At 38.4% G+C, this 26,789-nt stretch overlaps 1 protein-coding gene across 1 annotated transcript in view; it reads right to left on the bottom strand.

Annotated features, from left to right (window-relative positions):
- Nucleotides 1-452: 452 nt before the first annotated feature.
- IL23R (interleukin 23 receptor) overlaps nt 453-26,789 on the bottom strand; it is a 56,622-nt gene continuing 30,285 nt past the window's right edge. Inside the window, exons 7-11 of the mRNA XM_032416499.1 lie at nt 22,743-22,899; nt 10,593-10,682; nt 7,590-7,695; nt 4,807-4,897; nt 453-1,106 (exon numbers count right to left, since the gene is read on the bottom strand). Of these exons, the coding sequence (XP_032272390.1) occupies nt 453-1,106; nt 4,807-4,897; nt 7,590-7,695; nt 10,593-10,682; nt 22,743-22,899 (1,098 nt within the window). The remainder of the gene's footprint in view (nt 1,107-4,806; nt 4,898-7,589; nt 7,696-10,592; nt 10,683-22,742; nt 22,900-26,789) is intronic.

Here is a 26,789-nt window from a genome sequence, read left to right on the forward strand (position 1 = left end):
GCAGGGCGAGTGGTAGAGGGAGAAGCAGGCTTCCCACAGAGCAGGGAGCCCGATGTGGGGCTGGATCCCAGGACCCTGGGATCACGACCTGAGTCGAAGGCAGACACTTAACGACTGAGCCACCCAGGCACCCCATAATATCTCAATTTTTAAGAACAATTTTCAACGTTTATTTCACCACCACATATCTTGTATTATTTATACTTCGTACAACAGAGAGATCTGTTCTGTGCCTTGCAATGAGGGGAAATAAAAAGGATATAATTGTTGATACTTTTTAAAAAATACAGAAGGTGTACCTAATATTGGTGCTTCCTTTGTGACTATGAAGTATGTTCCATCTTTGGATCTTAACTCTCTAACTTTAAAAAATAGGGCAGAATTAAACTAAAGAGGAGACCCAACTTCAGATTGCAAGGCAGCTTTCCTATATTAACTTTGACTATGCAGCTCTATTTTTCCAAGAGTGAAATCGTATTGAAGTGGTTTTCCAAAATATTTTGTGGAAAATAAGAATTAATAGATGGCAGCTCCTCATTCATGACCCCCAAACAGGAAACAAATTCATCGGGCAACAGGGTCTGTTCTGGAATAGTTTCATTGGGTGAAGCATTTTCCAAAAGCATGGCAGTTTCTCCCTCAACTGAGTTTTGTATGTCCAGAGGACTGCATTCTCCTTGATTTAAAATGAGGCTTAATTCTTCAAGAAATAATGTGTTGCTTAGCGAATTCCTACTTGAGACAGAAAAAGCAAAATTAGGGTATCTTTTAAACCTGGCATTTTCCCCCAGGTCTAAGGTATCAGCCGGTGGTTTGAGAGTTGAGGAAGATGTGTCATCATTTTTGCTGAGATGGTTTCCTCCAGTGAGAAAATTTGAAATCTGGGGTTTATACCCAGTGCTGAGACCAGGAATATACACAACTGTAGTGTTGGTGAGTAGTGACTTCTGCAGGCAGTCTGTTGTCTCCAGGGATCCCGTATTCTTTTCTGTCTTGTAGTCCGTGGGCTTGTTTTCTTCTGGGAGAAAGATTTCTATCTCTGTAATCACTGGATCAACATATAGGACCTGCTCGCTGGAATTATTATTCATAAATTCACTTTTTTCCTAGGAAGAAAGAATTTATTTTTATTTTACAAAAGGCATTTAAAGGAGCTAACTGGATAATTAAATAAGGACTGGACTCCTGCTTTCCCTCAGCTTTCCTTTCCCCTCCCTCTTCTGATATTGTTTCTCTTCCCATACAGTTTCCTCCTTTTGTTATCCTCCTCTATTCCAAGTCTTTATTAAATTCTCCCACGAAGAGACTGAAGAAAGGAATAATAAAAATAATCCCTGTTTTGCGCACATGTCTTGGTTTAAAAATTTTAAAGAGAAAGATGTATCTTGCATATTAACTTGCATATGATTTCAGGGCCTTTTAATATTTGGAAGTTTAATGTGTTGGAATATTTCTTAATATCATGGAGCATTACTACAAGAAAATATCTCGTTGCTTAAATAAAAGAAAGGAAGGTGGGAGAATCCTGTTTTGCTTCTATTTTCAAATAAGGTAGTAATAAATGCTTTGTGCTGAGGTTCTAAAGGTGTGCAGCTACTTACAATTCAGACAGGAACAGGAGGGTCAGTGAAGAAGGTTTTCATTTGTGTAAAAGCCTGATGACTCTTCTGGGTAAGAAAATGACTCGAGGCCTCACACCTGATGGCTGGCTTCTGAAGGCAAATAACTCCCACCCAATGCTGTTATAAAATTATAGCCACTTGCTATCGACTGAATGTTCGTGTTCCTACAGAATTCATATGTTGAAGCCCTAATCCCTAGTGTGATGATATTAAGGGGTGGGGCCTTTGGTGGGTAATTAGGTCATGAGTATGGAGCTCTCATGAATAGAATCAGTGCCCTTATAAGAAGATTGTGATCTCTCCTTCTGCCCTGTGAGGATACTGCAAGATGGTGGCTATCTTCAGGAGAGCTCTTACCAGGAACTCAGCCTCCTGGTGTCTTAATCTTGGACTTACCAGCCTCCAGGTCTGTGAGAAATAATGTTTGTTGTTTAAGCCATCCAGTCTATGGTATTCTGTGATAGCATTGCAAGCTGAGTAGAACACTACCCCTTAGTCTTTTGGCAGAAAACAAAACTTCATCTGAAGGTTTCTTTCTAATTCCAGGAGCCCAGAATGGGAAGGAACTCTGGCAAAAAGAAAGACCTTGAATAAAGCAGCATGAAGTGTCATTCAAATTTTCTTCAGGCTCAGCCTCCTTAGGGAACATGCCAGGTTTGGGTTGGGAAGGGCAGACATGTAGTCAAAGGTCTGATGAAAGTCAAAGAAACTAGACATGCAATAAGAAACGAAGAATGCAAGGTGGCTGTGTTCCGTAGAAGGAGGTATTTTCCTTACTTCAGGCTGGCAACTGAGTGATGTGGGTGGGAGTCAGACTGCAGTGAAGGACACAGAAGAGCAACAGGGACCATTCCAGAATGAAGGCAATAAAGGAAGAAGAGGACCTGACCACAACAAGGTCAGGGACAATTCTCTGAGCCACAGAAAATCCGCAGTCCCCTTGGATAATAATTAGTGGAGGAACAAGATAGAACTACCAAGTGGAAGGAATATAAGATTACAGTATTTATTATCTGTAGTTTGATGAACGTATGCTTGTCCTTCAGTTACTTGTTAACTATGTACTTAGTCACATATGTGGGTTCAATTGTTCTAAATCACCCCTCCACTATTAGGCAACATTACCTCCTTCAAAATCAGCCATGTGCACACCCTTTCTCACCTTCAAGTATCCAGAGACAGGAATCCTCCCTTCTGCCTGAGGCGAACCTTTCCATCTCACCCCTTTAGACCATCCCCTCCCCCCTCTTCACAGTCTTGTTTGATCAATATTCCCTCTTTCTCTGTAATAGTCCCTCTTAAGCCTGTCCAATTTAGTATAAACATGCTTCTGACTCACGTCCCTCCGAAGCTACTATTGTTCATTCACTGCACGAGGATATGAGAGCTGACCACGTGTCAGCATAGCTCCTTTCTCTACTCCCTTTTAGAAGAATGTCTTCATTCTCAACCTCTGCTTCTTCACTTGCTAATCACTTCTCAACTCACCAGTGACCTCCCCCTTGCCACGTTCCATGGAATGTTATAGACCTTCTACAAAGTGGTCAGCACCATGGGTCCTTGCTTCTTGACGCTTTGCTCTTAACCACATGATGCTCATTCTCTGACCTTCCTCTTCTGCTTCTCTCCTAGGACCTTGTCTATTCCAGTGGAAAAGGCCTTAGTTACTCCTCATTGTCTTTAGCAGTAGTTTTCAACCCCTTAACAGTGTTCTCAACCTCAGCTGCATAGTGGAATCACTTGGGAAGCTTTGGATAATACTGATGCCTGGGTCTCTCCATGCCCTCCCTCTCTCAGAGATCCTGGGATGTGGCCCAGGCATCAGGATTCCAATATGTAACCAAGGCTGAGAACTACTACCTTAGGGACTTCTCTGGGGTTGGGTAAGGAGTTGATTAATGGGCTCATAAGAGTGCCAAACAAAGCTACTTTTATTTGTTTTATAAATACTTGTCTTCCTCACATCTTTAGAACAAACTGTTTCTAGGGGTGTCTGGGTGGCTCAGTCAGTTAAGTGTCCAACACTTAGTTTCAGCTCAGGTCATGATCTCAGGGTTGTGAGATCAAGCCCCGTGTTGGGATCTGTGCTGAGCATGGAGCCTGGTTAAGATTCTCTCCCTCTCTCACTCTCTCTCTCTCTGCCCCTCCCCCTCCACTCGTAAAAAAAGAAAGAAAAGAACGAAGGGTTTCTAGGGCAAAATTAATTTTTTTTAAAGTTTGAACGTTGTTGTCAACAGAATGAAGTCTGAGTTCCATAACAGGACCTTCTATGATCTGATCCCAGTCACCATTCCAGCAATATACCAACCACTCCTCACATCAAGCTTTTCAATAAAGCAACACCTAACAAGCTCTTCTCTGTGCTTTTGTTCATGCTGTCCTCTCTATTTTGAATGTTTTCTGTTTCTCCTAAGCAACTCCTTCTCATCTTTCCATGTGCTTCCTGTATACCCCCATCATGTTTGGTCTCATTTCTGTCACTGCACTTACATCGATGCACTGCAATACTTGGATGATATGTCTGTCCCATCAGCTGGGTTTTGAGCCCCTTAATGGTGGAACCAGACTGCCAAAAAGTAGAAGGAGCACACATAGCAGAATCTTTTCCCTTCTCCATAATCAGCAGCAGTTCCTCCATAATTGGCAAAGTCCCCTATAGTCTCCGGGTCTTCCCAGCACACCTTTCTCTTCTTTTTGAGATGGAAACCTGGCCCAGCCCTGGTGACACCATCTCCCACAGTCCTCTCACATCTATTTTCTCAAATCCGTTGGACCTCAGGAGTGAAGCAGATCTCACCTGCTTCTCCAATTTCATGTAAAACAGAAGCCTCTTTGTGTCTTTGAGCCTCATTTTATTGAGCTTTTCTACCCTTCTCCTTTTGTCCCCAAAGTCATCTATCAACTATTGGCCACCAGGTGACTGACACCTGGCCCACAAGCTTCCTCTTCTCTTTTGAATAGCGTTGTTTCTTTCTTCCTTCTCTCTTTCCTTCCCCTAACTTCATGCCCTCATCTCTCTTAAGTATAATTTGAAATATGTATAATTCTGCCTTGACATATGTTTATACAATTATGCTAAAATGTACACACATTTATATATTTGAACAGAAATTCTATTCTAATTATTGGATTGCACTTTTACTCTTAGCCGCCACTTAGTTTTTATTTGATGGTATTTGGTTACCTGTAGCATTTTTACAACATTACTGTTTTCCATATTAGGAATATCTTCATGAAGCCACTTTGGTATTAGCAATAAGATTCTTCTTTTAATTCTAGGAAATAAAAATGACACATTAGAAAAAGCATTTTACTTAAAGATTGGTGCAGGCCATCACATAGGAGGCCAGGAAATCAACTGGAATGGAATGCATAAAACTTCCTGATGCAGATTTCCATCTCCTACTTTAGAAAGTTAAGTGGGAAGTTGATTCAGTATCTTTTCAGATTTCCTCCTCCCTCTATTGCTCTGCTTTTCTCTAATGAGCCAGAACATTTCAAAACACTCACACTAGATTCAATAAGTGGGAGAACCACCCTGGAAGTAAAACTGTACGCATGTTAAATATGGTTAACCATTATAAGCAGATATCAGTGTGGAAAGGTTTGGAAAATGTAAGGGATATTTTGCAGAGCTTTCCAAGTCGACCATAGCCACAGAAAAATATTGAAGAAGAGAATGCTATATAATAAAAAGGTATAATTCTAGCTCCTCTAATTCTGAATTTGTACTGATTCCATATAGGGTTGAGGTGATAGGGGTACGTCCAAACATTGTTTATGTGGATAGAGTAGGAGGCTGAAGAAGTTGTCTTGCAGTTGTGTGGCACAGTGAGAATACTGGTTTTTCCTTGGGCTGTGTGTTTATTAAGGACCACTGGGGGGGGGTGATGGAAAGAAAAGGGAGAAGCTGTGAACACGCCACCTCTTCCCCAAGCTACCCTTGGCCCTGCCACTGTGTCAGAAGCACTTTCTGTATTTATAGTACAAATTGACTTGAGCAGAGGTTGCAACAGGAACTTAGACTAAACTGATCTCTAGCACATTTTTACGTGTAAACAAAGGACCTGTTAGCAACAGGTCAGACTTGTTTATCTGTTTAAGCAGGTTTTCTAAGGACTTCTACTGAGTAACAACCAAAATGCTGAATGAACTTTGCTCACTCGATTTGACCTTGAACTGTAGGGTAAAAATAATTTCTTTACACATATTTATATAATGTTTTATGATTCAGCTTTTTTATTAGTTCACACTCTCTTTCTATACTTAAAATTAGACCAGATTAGTAAGTTCATGCTATTACAGAAAAGTTTTTATACAGCCTGCTGATAACAGTGAGAACATCTATATATATGTGTGTGTATATATACACACACACACACACACGTACATATATATACACATATATATATTTACCCATTTTTGGTTTCAGTTTAAAATGTTCTCCAGTTTTGTTTCTGAAGTAAGGCTTTTATAAGTAATGTATAGTTATAGTAAATAACAGTGTCTGTTTATATATATAATAGTTGTATTGAAATGGTCTCGTTTCATTTATCTTTTTAAAAGGAATACTTATTTAAATAATTAAATTAGCAAAGAATTGTCCTATTTTCTTATTTGTCATTGCCAACTGGAAATTAATTTTTAGGTTATTATAACAAGCTTAATGCTATTTAAAATTTCACAGTATCTTTGGACAATAACATAAATACTAATATTTTTATGTCATACAAGTTCAAACATTAAGAGGGGCTTTATAATCAAGTATGTTTTTAAAACTACCTGAAACAAAGTTTTACATTAGTTTGCCCACCTCATAATGATATCAGGGATATATTTATTAATGGGTAATTTAAATTTTGAAATATCACTAACTTCTGAAGAAAAGCCTACGTAAATTTAAAAAATCACAAGTGCACCTTACTTAGAATAGCTCATTCTAAATCTTCCTACTGCCTTTTGATTATAAATTTAAAAGAAAGAAAAATAATCTCATGAAGCAAGTGATGGCAAGAAGGATAAACTCAGTGCCATCAGTTAAAGAACATTCGTATGGTTAAAATTTGTGAGTTGTTAGCTGTGCAGGGAGACGGCCACATCAAACAGCTGTCTATTCACAGACCAGAAATACTCAGCACATCTAGTGAAATTTAGAAAATGGAAGGCTTCGCTTTCCTCAAAGCCTCATTTATCCGTAACTAGGCATTGATCTTTACTAATTCCATATTGGAAAACAGTGATCGAAGGCCAAGGAGAACGGTCATGGGAGCTGGTTGCTAACACACCAGCACAACTGGTATTAAAGTGATGAATTCAGATGTTGCCACACTTCTCCTCACACTGATTCAGAGGATTTGTTTGGGTAGGATTTGAGGCAGGTTATGACCTAACCACTTTAAAGAATCCAGGCACAGTGAGCAGGCTGTGTGGCGAAGGAGAGAACGTGGGTTGTGATGTCAGCCGGGTCTGGGCTCTTGACTTAATGCTTAGTGACCTTGGGCCGACCACTTAACCTCTTGAAGCCTAAAGTCAGTGATCTGTAAAATAAGCCTTTGGGTTTTCCCGGCAGGGTCATCATGAGGATTAAATGAATGACATGTGTCAAGAGTTTGGCATGGGTTGGTAATCATTAAACACTGTGCATTTTATTTTTTTCTTTCTCTGACTAAAAATGTTGATGGGTTGGGGCGCCTGGGTGGCTCAGTTGGTTAAGCGACTGCCTTTGGCTCAGGTCATGATCCTGGAGTCCCGGCATCGAGTTCCACATCGGGCTCCCTGCTCAGCAGGGAGTCTGCTTCTCCCTCTGACCCTCCCCACCCCATGATTTCTCTATCTCATTCTCTCTCTCAAATAAATAAATAAAATCTTAAAAAAAAATGTTGATGGGTTTTCCTAGTAAATAACTGAATTGACTAGGTTTGCTATATATGGTCTAAATCAGAAAATAGAAATTCTACAGAAACCTACCCAGTTCGGAGTGATTTGTTAAATATCCCAATCAAAGAAAGAATTGACAACATAACAGCAAAGAAGACCATTCCTGATAAAAGTCCAATGTCTTGTTGCCTGTTGTCTGAAAGAAAGAAAAAATAACTTTAGCTAAGCATTAGTGTCCGTGCGATGTCAGAATCATTGTTCTCTCTACTCTGTGCAAAGCAAAATTCATTGATCTCAAAGGAAAAAGGGAAGGGGTGAACAAAATTAACTTTTACCTTGGGCTGTGTGTATAGTGACTGTCCTTCCAAAATGCACGACAATACATTTTTTTCTGAGAAAATTGGGCCGCACGTATCTGGTATCAGTGGGTTTCTAGAAGTGCATCTCTGGCAGATGTGGTCAGCATTAGACATTTTTTCTGAGCTTGTGCATGCATATTTTATATAAAAGGGTTTAGTGATGAACCTCATTTGTTTTGTCTGACACAAGTGAGAATTCCCAGTTGCTGGTAACAGAGTCTAAAGCTGGCCACAATCACAACTGAGGTTTATTGGGTTTTCTTTTTAACCTTTCGAGCAAGACAGAAGTTATGTAGAACTTGTCACCATTCTTCAAAATGTATTGTTCATGAATTTTTTCTGCCGAGAAAGGACATTTGCTCTACTTAAAACAATATATGAGAAAGAAATTCAAGTTGCTATATATCTTGCACTCACATTTTATCTTAAAAACAATGCTTTTCTTGCGTTTTGAAGCATCGCTTAATCACCCCAAATCTTTAAGTAATTAATATGATATATTCAACTATGTTACCTACTAGGCTCATCACATTTTCTCCCTAGTTTGTAAAAAAAATCCTGTTTTCTATTTTTTTTTTAAAGATTTTATTTATTTGTCAGAGATAGAGAGGGAGAGCACAAGCAGGGGGAGTAGAAGGCAGAGGGAGAAGCAGGCTCCCCGCTGAGCAAGGAGCCTGATGTGGGACTCGATCCCAGGACCCTGGGATCATGACCTGAGCTGAAGGCAGACGCTTAACCGACTGAGCCACCCAGGTGTCCCTTGTTTTCTATTTTCAAATATAAACTATCATTGAGACATGACTATCACACTGGAGTTCTGAGTGATGATGGATATTGGCCTCCTTTCCATCTCTCATTCCTTCCTTCCTCATTCCCTTTAGCAAATATTTATCAGATACTTACTATGTGGCAGACACTTCACTGGCCCTGCCCTCATTATTTCCCAGCTGCACCTGACATGCACCTGGGGGTCTCCAGGCTGCCTGGTCCCTCTCCTAAAGCCAACTGGTGAGCAGGGGCCAGGCCAGTGTAGCTTAGCTTACTCCAAAGTCCTGGGGGTGGGGGTGGGGGATTCTGGGTGGCTCAGTCAGTTAAGCATCCGACTTTGGCTCAGGTCATGATCCCAGGGTCCTGGGATTGAGCACTGGGACCGTCCTGTGTTGGGCCCTGTACGGTGGGCTCCCTGCTCAGTGGGGAGTCGGCTTGAGGATTCTCTCTCTCCCTCTGCCCCTCCCCCAGCTTGCATGTGCACGTGCTCTCTCTCTCTCTCAAATAAATAAGTCTTAAAAAAAAACCAACAACAAACACCCCCCCCCCCCCCGCCCCACCAAATCCCAAGGGAGATATGGAATTAGTGTTTTTCTTGGACTAAAACTCTATTGCTGAAGATCTCATACAACTAATGGTGCCACATACCTTTGGGCATTAGTGCCTGGGAGAGAATAGAGAAGTCCCACAATAACTGGGGCCAGGCTGCCAGGCATAGGGGTCTAAGGATATAGCAGAGTCATCAAGAGACAACCGGAGGTATGTGGGTTCACATTGGGCTCTGCCTCTTACCAGCCCTGTAACCTCAAGGCATAATTATAAACTCACTGAAACTCAAGTGCTCTGTAACATATCTTCTGTAAAATAGGGATCATAACACCTATCTAATAGGGCTTCTGTGAGCTCCTGGCCTCCCCAGTTCCCACAGAAATATCAAGGTGCAGACCTGGTAGGTGTCTGTATGGGGCCTAAGCACTTTGCTCATTGATTTACATGTACACATTCAGAGTGGCCTCACCTTGCTTCATGTTTCTTTATAATACTCAACTGCCACCTGACTCTTCTCTTGTTGTTGTTCTGTTTATTGTTTTTCTCCCCATCTGTCCAAAATGGAAGCTCCATGAAGACAGGGCCTGTGTTCATTTTTTTTACTGCTGATTCCCTACCCAGAACAGTGCCTGGCACATAGTAGTTGCTTAATGAATATTTGTTGACTAAGTGAATGAAAGTCCCAAGAATGTAAATGTAACCTGCAAAAATTCTCATACTATTCGTGCCAGATTTCTATGCAGGGAGATAAATGGTCTACCAGTGGTCAGAGGTGAAATAGTTATGCCTAAAGTTTTTCAATTTGAAATTTCTATTTAGAGTTATATTTGTCCATTGCACAACCTGATCTCATAACTTTTTATGCCTAAAACATTTAGGTAAGCTAATCAAAGGAAAATACTGAGTCATACTAACAAAACAGGAGCTGGTTTATACAAGAGAAAGAGCACAGATTTCAGGATTTGAAAAATAGGATTTGAATTTTAGTCTGTCACTTAGTGTGACCTTGGACAAGTTCCTTAGCCTCTCTGAGCTCCAGTTTTCCCATCTATAAAATAGATATATGACACTTGTCTCATCTGATTGTTTTGAAGATTGAATAAATGATTTATACAACCTCCTAGCACATGGTAGACACTCAAAAAATGTTTTTTTTAAGAAGGAGTTTAGGGGTCTTGAGCCCCAGCACCCATTGAAATGAAAATGTATTCAACCCATAGCAAAAGCTGGCAAAGTCCACCTAAATCATTCTTTAAATTCAGTTTTAAGTGGATCTTTATTGATTATTTTCCTATAGAAATCATATAGCATATCTTATTATCAAGAAATTTATGCCTGACACATGATTTTTCAGTTGGAGGATTCAAATGGATGATTAGTAAAGACTACCCAAAAAACCCAAGTAGTATTTTCTTACCAGAAGTAAGGTGTCCTTTAAAGATGGACGCAGTTAGATGCCCAGAATTCTGAGTATCATGTTGGAATGATTTCCGTGTGACCTGGGGAACTTCAACAAAACGAAAATAGGGTGAGCTTCTTACATTTTGCATTCACGTTACCCACATTCTTATAAGGGTTTCTTCACTTGTTTGGAGATGATTAAAGTACACTTTAATAGGCTTGAAAGTTGAATAAAAGCAAAGGCCTTCAAGTATGTGTTGTGTCTTTTCTTCTCCTTTTTATTTAATTGGGCAAATCCTAAAGAAGGAAACACTGAAAGGACAATAAAAACTACCTAGGGTTTATAAAACTTCAAGGTGTGTACTCTAATTTCATGAGGCTTCTAGGCAACAAATACCAAGGAGCTTTATTTAGTTCACTGACCAAAAAATGCACAATAACTGGTCTCTACTTGATTCCTTCCAACAGATGATGCAATAAAGTTTAGGTCTCCTAAAGAGCCTCCAAGATGTGTCACTTTTGTCTTTGCACAATCTTTGACATACTGTTGGTGAACAGTATCTTGGCTCCATAGAAGAAGCCCAATTTTGATTAGCAGACACTTTGAGGTTATAACACAGGGGTGGAATGCTATTAATGACTTCCCTCTGCTCCTTTCCCACTGGCTAAGATCCTGGCCAGCCCTGTCTAGTCATAAAGACTGTCAGGACACGGCTAATGAAAGCTTCTGACTGGGGTGTGGTGAGCAGCCTTGGCAGCTAACTCGCTTTCAGTCTGAACCCAAAAGAGTCCTGGAGCTTTCTTACTCATCTCCTCCCTCCTGAGAATTAAAAGCTTCCAGAGGTGACTTCAAGGACACTATTCTTCCAGCTGACAGAGACATTCCTGAAAATGGTTCTAAGCTCTGGATTCCCAAGAGTGCCTCAAGCCCTATTTATTCAGTTATTGTGATTTTAGTGTTCAGATTTTTCTTTTTGAAGAATTACTCATGGGGCCAGGGAGAAATCACGACTTGAGGCAGCTTTAACTGCCACCATGGTATCACAGGCTTGTATAACAAGCTAAGTGGCCCAGACAGCTCTCTTTGAGAAAAATATCATGGAGTTTCAATAAAAAGATTCCTATGGTCTTTGGAAATTTTTGAAAAAGGTTGACCTGGGTGCAGGCATGGGCTCAGTAGTTTTCTAAGAACAATGGGTAGGGAATTTTAGAAGATGAAAACATCAGAAGAGCCAAAAGTTCTTTTCTGTGTTTTTATTCTGTCTTCTCTACAGTGAGAGGAAAATGTTGCACTGTGAATTGTGACAAATCAGAAATTCTTTTTGGCTTCTCAATGCTTCACTAAGTCTCTTTTGTTTCCAAGTATGCGGTTCCATCAAACTCTGGGAGCAAGGTTATGCCCCAATGGTCACCAGCCAGGTTTATTCATCTAAATTAGTATTTTGTAGGCTGATGTTCAGTCTTCGGGAGCCCAAGCAGGAGTCTGCATCTACATTATTTTGAAATTTTAAGACTAGACATATTACATTAAAATGTAACACAATTTTCTACTTGGCAAGATCATGGGTTTATAGCATATGTTGCTAGATTATTTTTGTTTTCACTTTCATTATTTTATAATTAGCATTTTTATTTAAAAGTAATATGTGGTGCTGTGGCTTTTAATGCAGGTTAACTTAATTCTGTTGTATAAAGTACAGGTGATTATTTAGCAGTGAAACTTCAGTTATTAACTTGTTTCACATAAACATAATGTTCATATCTAACTAGGGCTTTATTAGCCCTGATAGGGAGAATAAACACAATCATCCTTTAGGGTCTTTTTGTTATCATAGTTTCAAATCAACCAGGTGCATTAATTTAAATTAGATTAAAGTCATTTAAAAGAGATGATTAATTATCAGAGGGTAATTTCACAAAGAATCAGATATCTGAAGTAAGACAATTTGCAAACAAGATTGTCAGAGAAGAAATCAAGCCAATGACAAAATTTTTAAGCATAGGACTGAAATGAAGCTGTATAGTGTATATTTTTCATGGTATACTGCCACCAAGTGGCTAGGGTCATTTCTTTTAAATCATACCTAATACTTACATTATAAAAGCAGTAACCTTAATAGAGAGAAGAATTTTAAGAGGAAAAATAAAAGGGAGAGAAAAAGAACCATCCCTGATCCTATCCTCTTAATCCACTTGCCGTGAGTATTTTATAGTATTTCCAAGTATTTTGACACAGAAAAGCATTCGCAGACGCAGAATGATGTACACACACACACGGAAACTTTGTAACTAAAAAACATTTATGTCTATCAGCTCTAATCATCAGTGTGTTGTTGCCTAATGTGCTAGAAAAATCTCATGATATTTTCATTATTAATTTAATATCTATGGTGCTATATTCATAATGAGACAGTTCTGTCCCTGCTTGTTTCCCTCACAGCACATACCTGAGTATACTCAGAAACTCAAATTATCTCTAATTTGGTAAGAATTTTTATACATCTTATACAAACCGGTATCAGACTTTAGAATTAATCTTGCCAAAGACAGTGCATTTAAACGAAATTTAGAGAGAAGTTAGAGTAGTTTTTAAACAAAAATATGTAGTCTCCTATTCTTGAACAAGACCAGAAACATATAACATAACTACATTCTGTACCCTATCAAATGCCAGCCTATTTTAATCAAATCTGCTCAAAAGTACTTGGTTTTAGTCATAATGTATTTCGTCTGTATCTGAGGGATGATACCAAATCCGTCTCCTGAGTCTTTTCACTCTATGCCTATACCATGAGGCAAAGTGTATTTTATTATTCTTTTTAAGTGACCATTCATTGAGTACTAAGTATTCTCCAGGTAATGTACTAGACTTTACATGCTTTCTCTCATTTAATCCTTACAACAACCTAATCAGGCAGAAAATACTATTGTCCTCATTTCACGGATGAAGAAACAAAGGTGTAAAAAGGATAGATGGCTTAACTGAAGTCACCTAGGTAGCGGTCAAAGAGTGAAAATTCCCATCCAGTCCTGACACGTAGTTTGTGCCGGTCACTGGCTCCATTAATTAATAACCTCACTTCCACAGCAGGATGGCTCTGGATGGGGCAGCTCAGTCAGTCCTGCTACAGCTGCCCCCATGCTGAGACTTACCCATTGCTCCTCTGGGGGCTGGCCACGGTTTGTTAGAGCTGCTTGGCCTTTTAAGACTCCAGCCCACACCACAATGGGCTCTGGTGACCCATGCAGCATGGATTCCTAGAATCTTCCAGCCTACAGTTACTTCCCTTCTGAAAGCCAACTATTTTCTTTGATTATACAAGCAAGGCACACTAATTGTAGGATGCTTGAAGAGTATGGAAGAGTATGGAGAAGAAAGTACAATTTTATATTTGTTCACAGACTAGAAGCAATCATTTTTTTAAAAAAATATTTGTTAACAGTCTTTTGTGTATCTCTGTACCCTAGTGAAGATCATTCTCTTTACTAAGTGTTGTGTCTTGTTTTTTTCTTTCTTTCAATATTATGTCATGAACATTTCCTCATTTTATTAAAAATTGTTCAAAACTGTCATGCTAATAACGATTTAATATTTCATCATGTTTGTACTGTATTTATTCAGTCATTGCCCTGTTGAGAAACTGTCTGGCTTGGTGGTTTCAAATGCCATCTTTGGATTCAGACAAAACTCACTTCAAATCCTGGCTCCACCACCTGGAGTTGCATGGCTCTGGGTAAGTTGCTGAACCCCTCTGTGACCAGTGTCTTCATTTGTAAAACGGGATAATAACAGCACTTCACCCCTGAGATCTATGGGATAGTTCATATCAAGCACTTAGTACCGTGCCTTACACAGATTGGAAGCTTAATAAGCATTAGCTATTGCTATTATTGGACTTTTAGATGGTTTCCAAATTCTTATTATATAATTAGTTTTTGGATAAATATCATTGTACATAAATCTTTTTCCTATATCTCTCCTTATTTCCTTTTTTTTAAAAAAGATTTTATTTATTTATTTGTCAGAGAGAGAGAGAGAGCACAAGCAGGACAAGCTGCAGGCAGAGGGAGAAGCAGGCTCCCCACTGAACAAGGAGCCCAATGTGGGACTCAACCTCAGGACCCTGAGATCATGACCTGAGTGGAAGGCAGATGCTTAACCGACTGAGCCACCCAGGCGTCTCTCTCTTTATTTCCTAAGGCTAGATTTCTGTTAGCGGAATTACTGGTCCAAAGGGTATGGACATTTATAAGTCTTCTTTATTTACTTTTGCCTTTGCCAATCTTGGTGTCAAAGCCATGCTACCTGAGGCCTATATCTTAAAGGCTTTGACCAGAGCTGACACAATAACCTTTCTAGATCCTTCTTTCAGTAGGTTCTAGATATAAGAGGTGTCATATTAATAGAGACAATGGGTGTTTTTCAAATTATTTTTCTTAAAACACAAACATCTCTTTTTGTGTTCTCTCTTTCTAATCTCCTTCTTCTAATAATCTCAGCTGTTTCACAGTGTTTACATGCTATTTCCCCAGGCCAGTTTAGTTCTAGGGTTGGAATTCAACATTATTGGGCTAAGGGTAAGGATAAGGATTTGACACTAGTCTGAGTCAGTTGGCAAAGCAGAAGACAATGGGCAGACGTATCGAATAGGCACCGGAAGCACAAGGCAGGGAAAATCATATGTCAGAACAAACTCATTACCACACCTAGAAAAATAAGTCAAACGATGAATCATTTAATGAGTTACAGTGTCATCCTTGTGTATTAAGGATAGGAGGGTGTGCTTAGATGTATTCAAGGGATTATCTTCATGCTTATGTTCCTAGGCTCTAAGTACTTGGTATGTATATGGAGAAGAAGGTAAGAAAGAGAAATATATGTATTGTGATCACATGTCCAGCACCTGGACATACTTCTTTGTGGGCATCCTAAAATAGGTAAGAAGCAGGTAAGGCTTCCCACTGTGGAAGCCTCAATGGAACAAAGACTCCCTCTCCCCATTGCCAGCAGGTAGCTACAAGCAGATGACTTAAACCTACCCGATCAGATGCTTTCCTCCCTCCACTGACACAGAACACTCAGCTCCAGGAAATTTCTTATAGCAGCATCTATGTTCAGGGTCTGGTAACAGTAACACCATGGGGAGTCCAAGCAGGGCACAGGGCAGGCAGTGGCCGTGTGCCAGCTGCAGGGTCCTCACCAGATTCTTCATGGGCTGCAGTTTTGGCTGTGGTTCTGTCTCCTGCTCTCCCTTGTATCCTACTTAGTACCATTTTGCCCGCCCTTCTACTGGTTTCTAGCTATCTTTCCAATAATTCCTTTTCTGTTGAGAGAATCAATTTATTTATTATTATTTATTTATTTTTTTTGCTGGTATCAAATCACAATGACAGTAAAAATTGCAGTAATAGGTGCTGGGGTTAGATAGGTGAGGAGATGTGGTAGGACAAATAGTGATCATCCTACCTCCCCCAAAATGTCCATGTCCCAATCCTTGGAACTTTTGAGTTTATATATATATTTATATAATTTATATAGCAAATATTTATTTGTTATATTTATATTTAGCTATATTTATAATTATTTTCTGTGGTTTTATTAAATATTTATAAATAAATATATATTATATAATTTATATAGCAAATATACATTTATATATATATTTATATAATTTATATAGCAAAAGGGACTTGAGATTGGGAAATTATCCTAGATTGTAGGGGTGGGTCCAAACGAAATCACAAGAGTCCTTACAAGAAGAAGGCAGGAGGTTCAGAGAGAAAGAGATTGGAAGACACTATGCTTCTGGCTTTGAAGATGGAAGATGGGGCCACAAGCCAAGAAATGAGGGCAGCCTTTAGAATCTGGAAAAGACGGTGAAACTGATTCTCTCCTAGAGCCTCCAGAAAGAACATAGCCTTGCTGATATCTTGACTTTAGCCCAGTGATACCGATTTTAGATTTCTCACCTCCAGAATTATAAAATGGTAAATTTGTATTGTTTTAAGCCACATAGCATGTGGCTTATGTTTGTAATAACTTGCTAAACAGCAATAGGAAACTGATACAGAAGATTATTACTTTGTCATAGAAAAGCATAATCTTTATTCTTTATTAGTGGATATCGTGAACCTCAGAGAGATTGTAAAACTCTTATGCATTATTTTTTTTATTCTACAGAACTCTGATTCTTCATTAGGAATAGGACATGAAGAAGATTAAATAAATCCAGATGATTAAACTGATAGTATTTCAGGGAACACTGTGTGTCTGTTTAACCTGGTTTAGTAATCATGAATCTATACATTTATAATCCATCTCAATGTGAATGAATCCGAAACCTCTAATTACAAGTAACAGAATTTTTGAAAAAGTACAATTCTGTGTACCAGCCTCTAATCTGCGTTCTATTTAATATCACTTATATTTAGTTCCATTGACATAACTTTTGGTTTTTTTTCCTCTTGTAGTCCCTAAAAGTTCTGAAAAATTAATGAGACTCTTTAAGGAGTCATTAGTAATGCAACAACCAATGGTGTTGGGTGAGAACAAAACACAGTGTGGTTTAATATCTTGCTCATACTTGCCTTCCTCTGGAGAATTGTCAAAAAAAGAATAATATGATTTCTCTGGGAAACTTTCCTACTTCAAGTAGCAGTTCAAGCAAGTTAATTAATCATTATGAAATATGACTGCCCTTCCCTCAGGCCTCTGACTTGTCATTAAAGGGATTATGGAGCCTGTGCCTTTCCTTCATTGCAAAGAGACTTTATACAGCAGAGCTGGACAACACTCCTGCTCAAAAGTCATCTGTTCACCTTTTTTTTTTTTTTAATCAGTATTATTGAATTTAGGGAACTGACTTTCACATTTTCAGTGTTGGCTTTCTACACTCACAGATTATCTTTTCCCCTTTGGGGCTCTTTCTGTACTGCTTAAAGACCCCAGGAATGTTTTATAGTGACTTTCCAGGTTGGTAGCCTAGAAGCTCCAACTTCAGCAGCCCTCAGTGGTTCTCAGAGCTTCAACCGAAGCTTCACATCCAGAGGCAGGGCAGGGTCTGGGCAGAGGGGGTAGCATGGGACATGATGGTTCAGTGGCACAACGGTCCTGCATCCTGTGCTTCTGGGGATCCTGGGCTGCCCAGGTGGGCTGGAGTGCTCAGTAACTCAGGAAGCAGTGGGCAGGAGGAAGAGGAAGCAGAGAGGTGACCAGATAGTACTAGAGATAATGGCCTGAAATTCTCATGTACCCACCCTGCTCTGACCCCCAAAACCACTGTTACTAAGGCAATAGCTTGGGCAATCAGGTCTCCCCGTTTCTGTCCACATTTCCTGCCCACACCCTACGTCATTTTTCATGATGCTTCTCTCTCTTGAAGGGTGTGCCTAACCCCTAGAGCAGTGGTCCTTACACTTCACTGCAGAAGTATCACTTGGCTAGAGGCTCAGCAATCTGCATTTTAAACTTGTACCCAAGCATTTCCAGTGCAGATCGTCCGCAGACTCCACTCTAAGAAGCACTGCTTTCTAGACATTTTATTGGACCAGGACCAGCTGGAAAAACACATTATGAATTGCCCATGGAGGTCCTGTCTTTAAGAGAACCACTTTTTCCACCTATACTTTGTCTTTATCTCAGACTGCTCCATCCTATTCCCTATTCTCCAGGTTCCTGGAGTCCTGTGGTTTCATTTTCATTGCCATAACACAAACCTGCGTCCACATCTTGTATTCAGGCCAATATAGAATTAGTCGATAGCATCCTGTGGTTCCCTCTTTTCTCATGTATTTGCATTTTCATAACAAACATTACATTAAAAGTGAACTTCTCCTGGCATTGTCTTATTTTTAGCTAATGTATAGAGGAGGATTTCGTTCAGTGGCTGAGGGGAGGAGGTTGGCACAGGACGCTCTTAGGTCTCTGAGGAAGACCAGCAAAGCTATAGTGCAGGTGCTGGAATTGCCCTGGCTTTACTGCTACCAGCTTTATAATGTTTGGCAAAACTGCTTAACCTCCCTGGGCCTCATCTTCATCTGTACAATTGAAATAAAACTTTTATAGGGCTTTAGTGATAAGTAAAGGACAATTCATATGTAAAATGCTTACCACAGTACCAAACACATGGTAAGCATCCAATAGATGTTAACTATTATCTATTTATATTATATTATTTATATTTATATATTTTGTAGATAATATAATACAAATTATGTATTATATATAATTCATATTTATATCTTATAATTCACATATACTATATATAAATTATATAATATATAAGTTATATTATACTATTTTATTTTCTATTATTTGCATACACTATTTATCACCAGGATAAAAAATATGCATCTCCAATCTAGAGAAACTTCTCCTGTGTGTTTGCTAAAGCCTGATATTATATTCTGAGGTTTATTTCTTTCTTTCTTAGTATAAGACTTTGCTTTCCATCAAAGCCCAAATACACGGGGTGCCTGGGTGGCTCAGTTGGTTAAGTGTCTGCCTTCAGCTTAGGTCATGATCCTGGGGTCCTGGGATGGAGCCCCACAAGGAGCCCCACATGGAGTCCCCGCATCCAGCTCCTTGCTCAGCAGGGAGCCTGCTTCTCCCTCTCCCTCTGTCTGCTGCTCCCCCTGCTTGTGCTCTCTCTCTCTGTCAAATAAATAAATAAAATCTTAAAAAAAAATAAAGTCCAAATACTCTAAGGAAGAAAAAGAAAATAAGGCTAATAAACCATTTAACTCTTACTATAAATGTGTTTGTTTGTTTGTTTGTTTGTTTGGAGACTAGGTTTTTAAAGACCAAGGAAAGCGATACAGAAGAATGCTGGGGGGTTTGCAGGACAAGCCATATCTACTGCATGATTTGCCCTGCAGTACCATCTCAGCATAACTTTGAAAACACATTGCTTTGAGATAAATCGCCTCAGTGATACATACATAAGGATTTTAGAAAGTAAAATAACAAATTCCTACAGAAGGATCATTATTGTCTGAGCTGTCTTTCTTCATAAATAAATGAACCTTTAATTAGTGGGAAAACTGGCTGGTCAAAAAGCCCCATTATCAAACAGGTTGGTTAATTAAAGTATTACAGAAATTGTATCTTTTAATTTTTTCAATTGTGAAGCACTTCAAACTTCAGTTGTGAGGTTTGATTCTTACTGCTTTTATTTATAAGGTATTTATAGTGCTATGTAATTTATTTTTTTATGATCGTTTTTACTGTCTTCTCTAAAAGTCAGAGATCTTTGTCTCCTTTGTTCACGGAGATTCTGCAAGTACATAGCAAGTGGCTGGTGCATGGTAGAGGCTATTTGAATATTTCATGAATGACTAAATGAACGACTGTCTTTTCCTAGATATCTTTTTAAAAAGCAATTAATATTAAAGATTTATTAAAAAGCAATTTGGCAACTTGCATCAAGCATCTTAAAATGTGCTTAAGTCTTGATTCAATAAAATCTAAACACATAAGGAGAGTTTATATAAAGAGCTATTCCAAGAAGTTTATTGATAATGGAAAAATTGGAATAACCTAGATATTGTTGAAATAGGGAAAGGATTCAATGTATTATAGTACATCCATACACTGTGTGGCCATTAAATAGATTTTTTAACTTAACAAGGGAGACTAAGTAAGAAAATCAGGATATAAAACAATATATACACCACAACACCAATCATTTAAAAAATGACAAGAGAAAGACACATACCTATGATTTTACTTATATGTGGAATATAAAAAACACAACAAATGAACAAACAACCTCTCTCTTAAATACAAAGAACTGGTGGTTGCCAGAGGGGAGGTGGGGGGGCGGATGGATAAAATAGATAAAGGAATTAAGAGGTACAAACTTCCAGTTATACAATAAATAAGTCATGAAGATGAAAATTACAGCATAGGGAATATAGTAAATAATATGATAAAGATGTTGTATGATGACAGATGGTGACTACACTTATGGTGATTAATGTGTAGAATTGTTGAATCAATGCCATACACCTGAAATTAATATATCATTGTATGTTAATTATACTTCAATAATAAAAATATGTGCACAGGAAAAAACATTAGCTAAAAAAATGTAAACAGCAGTTATTTCTAGGTTGTAGATTACAATAAATTTGCATTGCTTTTACTAACAAAAAAAAAAGAAATTTCGAAAAGATTTAATATTAGCACTTTCCCTACACATAGTCACCATTTTTCATTTAATGTGTCTTAGAAGAAATTTGTACCAGAAGTTTATGGTTCCTCTTAGCTACGTATTAAATTGGATAGATGCAGGTTTTCAGGGATATTTAATTTTAACTAGCATTTTTGCCTCTTAAGTGATTTTTTTTTCCCATTAGGAAACAAAGACTTTACATTTAGACTCATTGTAGGGTGGCTGTGGTTTCTATTTTCTTCCACCTGAGATTTAGGACCTTTGCCTTTAAAGGAGAACATTTGTGGTCCTATATTTAACTTGTAGAATATTTTAATAAGCTGTTCCTTTACTTTGATGTAATCAGTTAAAGAAAGAAATTGATGAAATTGCTGAGAGCTGGTGATGACTAAGAAAACGTGTGTTCTTGTTTAGGCACTATTAGTCACTAGCAATGTGCTATTTAGCAAGTCATGCCTCAGTTTTCTCATTTGTAAAATGGTGCCAAGTTGACTACCAAATATGGCTGGTGTAAAGATCAGACAGGCTTATACATAGTAGTACTTTGCAAGTGGTAAGTAAATATTAGTTATGAATTTGAATCATCTTGATGGACAATTCTAAATTTCATTTAAAAATAACTGACTTATCAACTAAATTCTCACTGTTATAAAATGGCACCTAAAGTCCTAAGAACTTTTAGCAATATAAATTTAAAAAAGAATATTTAATTTAAAAACTAACTTTTAAAAAGGAACTGATAGGGCGCCTGGGTGGCTCAGTCAGTTAAGCATCTGCCTTCAGCTCAGCTCATGATCCGTGCGTCCTGGGATCGAGTCCCACATCAGGCTCCCTGCTCATCAGGGAGCCTCCTTCTCCCTCCCCCTCTGCCGCTCCCCCTTGCTTATACTCTCTTTCTCTTACTCTCTCTCTCAAATAAGTAAATAAAATCTTTAATAAAAAATAAAAATAAAAAGGAACTGATGGCGTTGCAAATTATTCCCTTGATAATGCATTTCTAAGATTTGGGCATTAGGGGGCGCCAAAAGAATTGTTTAGTCTGCCATTTCATTCCCTCTGCTGATGTGGCAGCCATCAACGTTTATAATGTATGCCAAAGTGCTTAAAAAAAAAAAAAACAACCTCAGTTCTAAGATGCTATATTATTATAATAAAGATGGTATTAACAATCCTGTGATTATAATTAAGTGCTTCAGCTCTGAAAAGAAAAATTTCAATCTAAGATATAAGCTCCCTATAATAAACATCATGAGGTTAATGGGAGCCATTATGGAGTATTACGACACTTAATAGATTCACTTTGTTTGCTTACTATTGAAGTCTATTTAGCCAAGATTTTATTGAATGACATGTGTAACTGGATAGAAAATTAAACTAATCATATTAAGAGCAGGGAAATATCTAAACAATAGGTCAGCTAGATTTTGCTGAGAAGAGAATTAAATAATCCCATTAACTTTCTGATTACTTTGCACACAGTAGGTAATCAATATTTATTGATATGATTTGATTTGTGTCTCTCTTAGGAGAATATATTTCATCAGAGTGGTCTAAGGAGTTTAACGTAACTCTTAATAATGTGTTTCAAAACAAAGTCTTAGATAATTACATGCTTCATAGTCAGTCCGGATGTTTGTAAGAAATGCTTACTCTTGAGCACCCCCACCCACCCACTCCCTTAGACTGGTGGACACAGACCCTCTGGGAGCAGGGACAATGAACATTCATACCAGGTGGTTTTAATTGGGTTTTATGCCCAAGAATGTTTGAGAACCATTACATAAATTGTAGTCAGCCTTAACAAAATCAAAACAAAATGACAATTTAAATGTAACCACCTGCCTGACAATAGTTTTGTCAATTTTGTTACGTCAAGAAGAAAGTATATGTATATATATATATACATATACATATATATATACATATATATATATAGAAAAGACAGAGGTCAAAAGAAAAGCCTAAGAGATTAAATATATAAATACACTCACCTGTTTCAGCTGTTCTATGAGAAAAGGGTGAACTCCAGGGCTGCCAATACTTTTTACCTGTTTCTTGGCATCTCACTTGAAATATATAATTAATATTTGACTCCAAGGAGAACTCTGACTGTTGCTCATATGTAAAATTGGTGTCAAATTCTTTAACCTAAAATGAATGAATAACAACGATGAAAAATACAGTGTGCTTTGAAAACAAGCAATTATTGCATTTAGACAGAAATGTATGGAGCACCTATTATGTTCCAGGCACTCCTTTGGACCCTGGGAAAACAAAGAAGAGGGCACTTTATATAAAACATGACCATAAATAATCAAATACATGTTATTTAACATTAAAAGTGAAATACACATTGCTTTGTGTTTGACAGTGCTCTCAAGCTTTTAAATCTCAAGTCAAGTCCAAAATGTAATATATTCTTAGTTTTGGAGTAGCTGATTTTAATGGGATGGAAGAAGTGGGGGACCTAAGAGCAATCGTTGGAATCTAGACTCTCTTTCACCCTGCCCCTCAATCTCTCTCTCTCATTCCCTCTGCAGTTGGATATTTACATCAGTAATTCTTCATGAATGATGAAATAATTTCACTTTCTAGTGATGACTTTTGGAAAAAATTATTCATAAACTAAGCTCTTAAATTGGTCCTCATTGTAGACTTTTGTTGATTCTATAGAGCCTATTATTATATATATATATGCTTGTGTGAGAGAGAAAATAAAACATTTAAGAATGTTGAGCTATGAAAACCCAATGGAAGATAGTCATGAACATAGCTGAGGTCTAAACTTACAAATCATTTTCTGGGGCACTATGATTTGCTATAAAGTGTAATGAAAGACAACCCCTTAACAAGCTGGTTCAAATAGGAGAGAGAAACCAGGGTATTTACATACCTTCCGTATGTTGTGATAAGTGGATTGACTGAAAAAAAGTAAAGCACGATTGAAAATAACCATAAAATATTTCTAGAAATGCACTTAGGCAACAACCAGGAGGCAACAGTTACCAGACACTCATGAAAAAGAAAGTTGAAACTGTCAAAATTAAAAAAAAAAAAAAAAAAAAGAGCAAACTATCAACCCTACTGAGGGATTCTTCTGTGAAAACCCAATCTTTTTTTTTTAAGACAATTCTTTTTTTTTTTTTTAAGATTTTATTTCTTTATTTGACAGAGAAACGAGAGAGGGAACACAAGCAGGGGGAGTGGGAGAGGGAGAAGCAGGCTTCCCGCTGAGCAGGGAGCCCGATGTGGGGCTCGATCCCAGGACCCTGGGATCATGACCTGAGCCGAAGGCAGACGCTTAATGACTGAGCCACCCAGGCGCCACCTGTGAAAACCCAATCTTAACATAAATCTTTAAAACCTTTAATGTATTGAAAATGTAAAATTCATGAAAATATCTGTTTGGGGGATGTCATGCTCCATCTAAAGTACCATTCAGAGTTTCCATAAGCTATGTCTCCACCCTTGGTCCTTGGAATTTTCTGCCATGTAAGTATGACAGGCAGGCATCTAGGGTCTCTTGGGATCCAGGAAAGATTTTACTCGTAGCTGAAGTTTGACTTTCAAATGCACTCTGCTTCTATTTGCTTCTCTTGGAAGGGAGTTGTTATTCTCTAATATGTCTCTTGCCATTACATTTATAGATAAGTCCCCTTGAAGAAGAGAAATACACTAAAGCACAGCCAGAATTCTAAAATGGAAGAATTTTATAGAGCTGTTAACAGACTTGTTTCTACCATGAGGCAAGCCAGGTGATTAGGGTCTTGTAGGCACAAGATGATACCTCAAGATACTTTCGGAGGCTAAAAAGAAACATTGAGAGAGGTAATTGAGTGCCTATGTAGAGGGTATGATCTTGAGTGCAAGAATGACTTTATGTTTTATAGCAGTTAATTTCTACTTAAAGCCTCAATTCTGAATGGAGGTGAGGCATAGAAACTTATTCTCCATCAATCTGAGGTACCCTCTTCTCTTAGGGTTGCATTAAGTTTCTGGGAGCATCATTGGGTGGAGGGAAGGAGAATCTCCTACCGAGTCAGGCAGTTCTCTAATCCCCACTTCCTCCAGCCCCCTACCTGGGGCAAGGCCCAGGGTGAAGGGGTCCTTCTCAGGGACCTACCACTGTCTAAACTCTTCTGGTTCCTTTTCCTAACTCCCTCCACCCTTCCAACTTCCCCTGCTCTCTGCCCAGTTAATCTTTACCTAGTGTTTGCTGGAGGAGGGAGTGGGGTGATGATTAAGAAACTTAGTCGTGACTAACCACAGTTCTTCCAAGTCTTCGTCTTACACCAGCATTTACACTTTTGAAATGTGAAGGTCAGAGGTTTGACCCTTTGCTATCTGTGTACTGTTCTATTAGCCTTACCTGGAAAAGAATGAATGCTTGGTTTTATGCACTCCATAAACTAAGAATCATTTTTACATTTTTAAATGGTTGTATGAAAATCAAAAGAATATTTTGTGATGCATGGGAATTATATGAAATTCAAATTTCCGTTTCCAAAGTTAAAATTTTACCATGCCCATTCATTTGTATATTGCCTATGGCTGCTTTCACACTACAAAAGCAAAGTTGAGGAGTTGGATCAGAGACCTTATGGCCTGCAAAGCCTAAAATGTTTACTCTCTGGCCCTTGAATAAAAAGTTTGCCACTTTCTGTGCTGATAGTTCTCTTGCAAACATGGTGAATGTTTCTAAAACCCACTGAGTTTTCGGTAAGAAGTATAGCAAGCATCTACCCCACAAAGTGATACAGTACAAGAAGGGCAATGATTCTCTCTAGGCCCAGGGAAAGTGGCTTTATGACAGGAAATAGAGTGGCAATGATGGGCAGATGAAGCTGATTTTTTGGGAAAACACTAAAAAGTACAAAGAAGATTGTGCTGAGACTTGAACGTGTTGAGCCCAACTGCAGATCTAAGAGAATGCTGGCTATCAAGGGATGCAAGCATTTTGAACTGGGAGGAAGGGCCAAGTTCTAGTTCTAAGTTTCACATTTTGTTTTATTATGAAGACAATAAAATCTTGAGGTTATGTTAAAAAAAACAAACAAACAGGTTGCCAATACCCTAGTCGAGCTTAATTAGAGAAATGAGCCACCATTAATCCACTTACTTGAATGTGCAGCAAAGACTTTTCTGCCTTACCGTCACTACTGTTGGGCACTTATTAAAGGCAAACAATAATATCAATAGCTAAGGTTTCAAATATTATCTACATGAACTACACATTATAAAAATCAATGGAGATACAAAAAACAATTATGGAACAGCCTGCCTTTCAGGGGCTTATAGTTAAAGGATGAGAAAATAGAAGAGTGAGCCAGTAAATACATACACAATGTGGTAATGCTCCTGAGATGGGATACACAGAAGTGGGCAAGGATTACTGGTGAAGATTGTGAGCTTATTTTTAACACAAGTTTGAGGTGCCGAAGAGAAGGTCCATGAAGATAAGCAACAAATAGATGAATATTTTCCCCGTGGTGTCACCCTTGCAGGATCACCTGAAGGACTGGCTGGTTCCCGTTAATACCTCAAAGTCTATGTAGCTTAGTTAAAGGGGGATGAAAAGCAACCTCAATTCAGTAATTTTAATTTTTCGGGAGGGCTTCCTTTGCTCTACTAAACTTGTTGCATGGCTCTCCTGGAGGTTAAGATAAACGGTAACAACAGCTAGTATTTACTAAACTTGAAGTCTATTCCAGACTCTGAGCTAACTTCTTAGATTATTTGATTGTCCCCACAACCATATGAGGTAAGTTATTGTCTTATTCCTACTTTAGGTATGGGAATAATGAGGCACAGAGAAGATAAGGAACTTGTCCACGGTTGCATAACTAGAAAGTGGCAGAACCAGGCCTTAAATTCTAGAACCTGTGTTCTTAGCCACATGGCTTTCCTGCATGGCTGCCTCTCTCTTTGAAGTAAAGAGCCTCCCTCAAGTAATATCTGACGGAGGCACAGGTGAAGTAGAAGATCAAACCTGTAGTCCTTTATATCTCCTCCTCTCCTTGCCTCTGACTTCCTGTCTC

Source organism: Phoca vitulina, unplaced genomic scaffold (assembly GCF_004348235.1).
Source record: "Phoca vitulina isolate PV1807 unplaced genomic scaffold, GSC_HSeal_1.0 scaffold2, whole genome shotgun sequence".
Classification (NCBI taxonomy): Eukaryota; Metazoa; Chordata; class Mammalia; order Carnivora; family Phocidae; genus Phoca; species Phoca vitulina.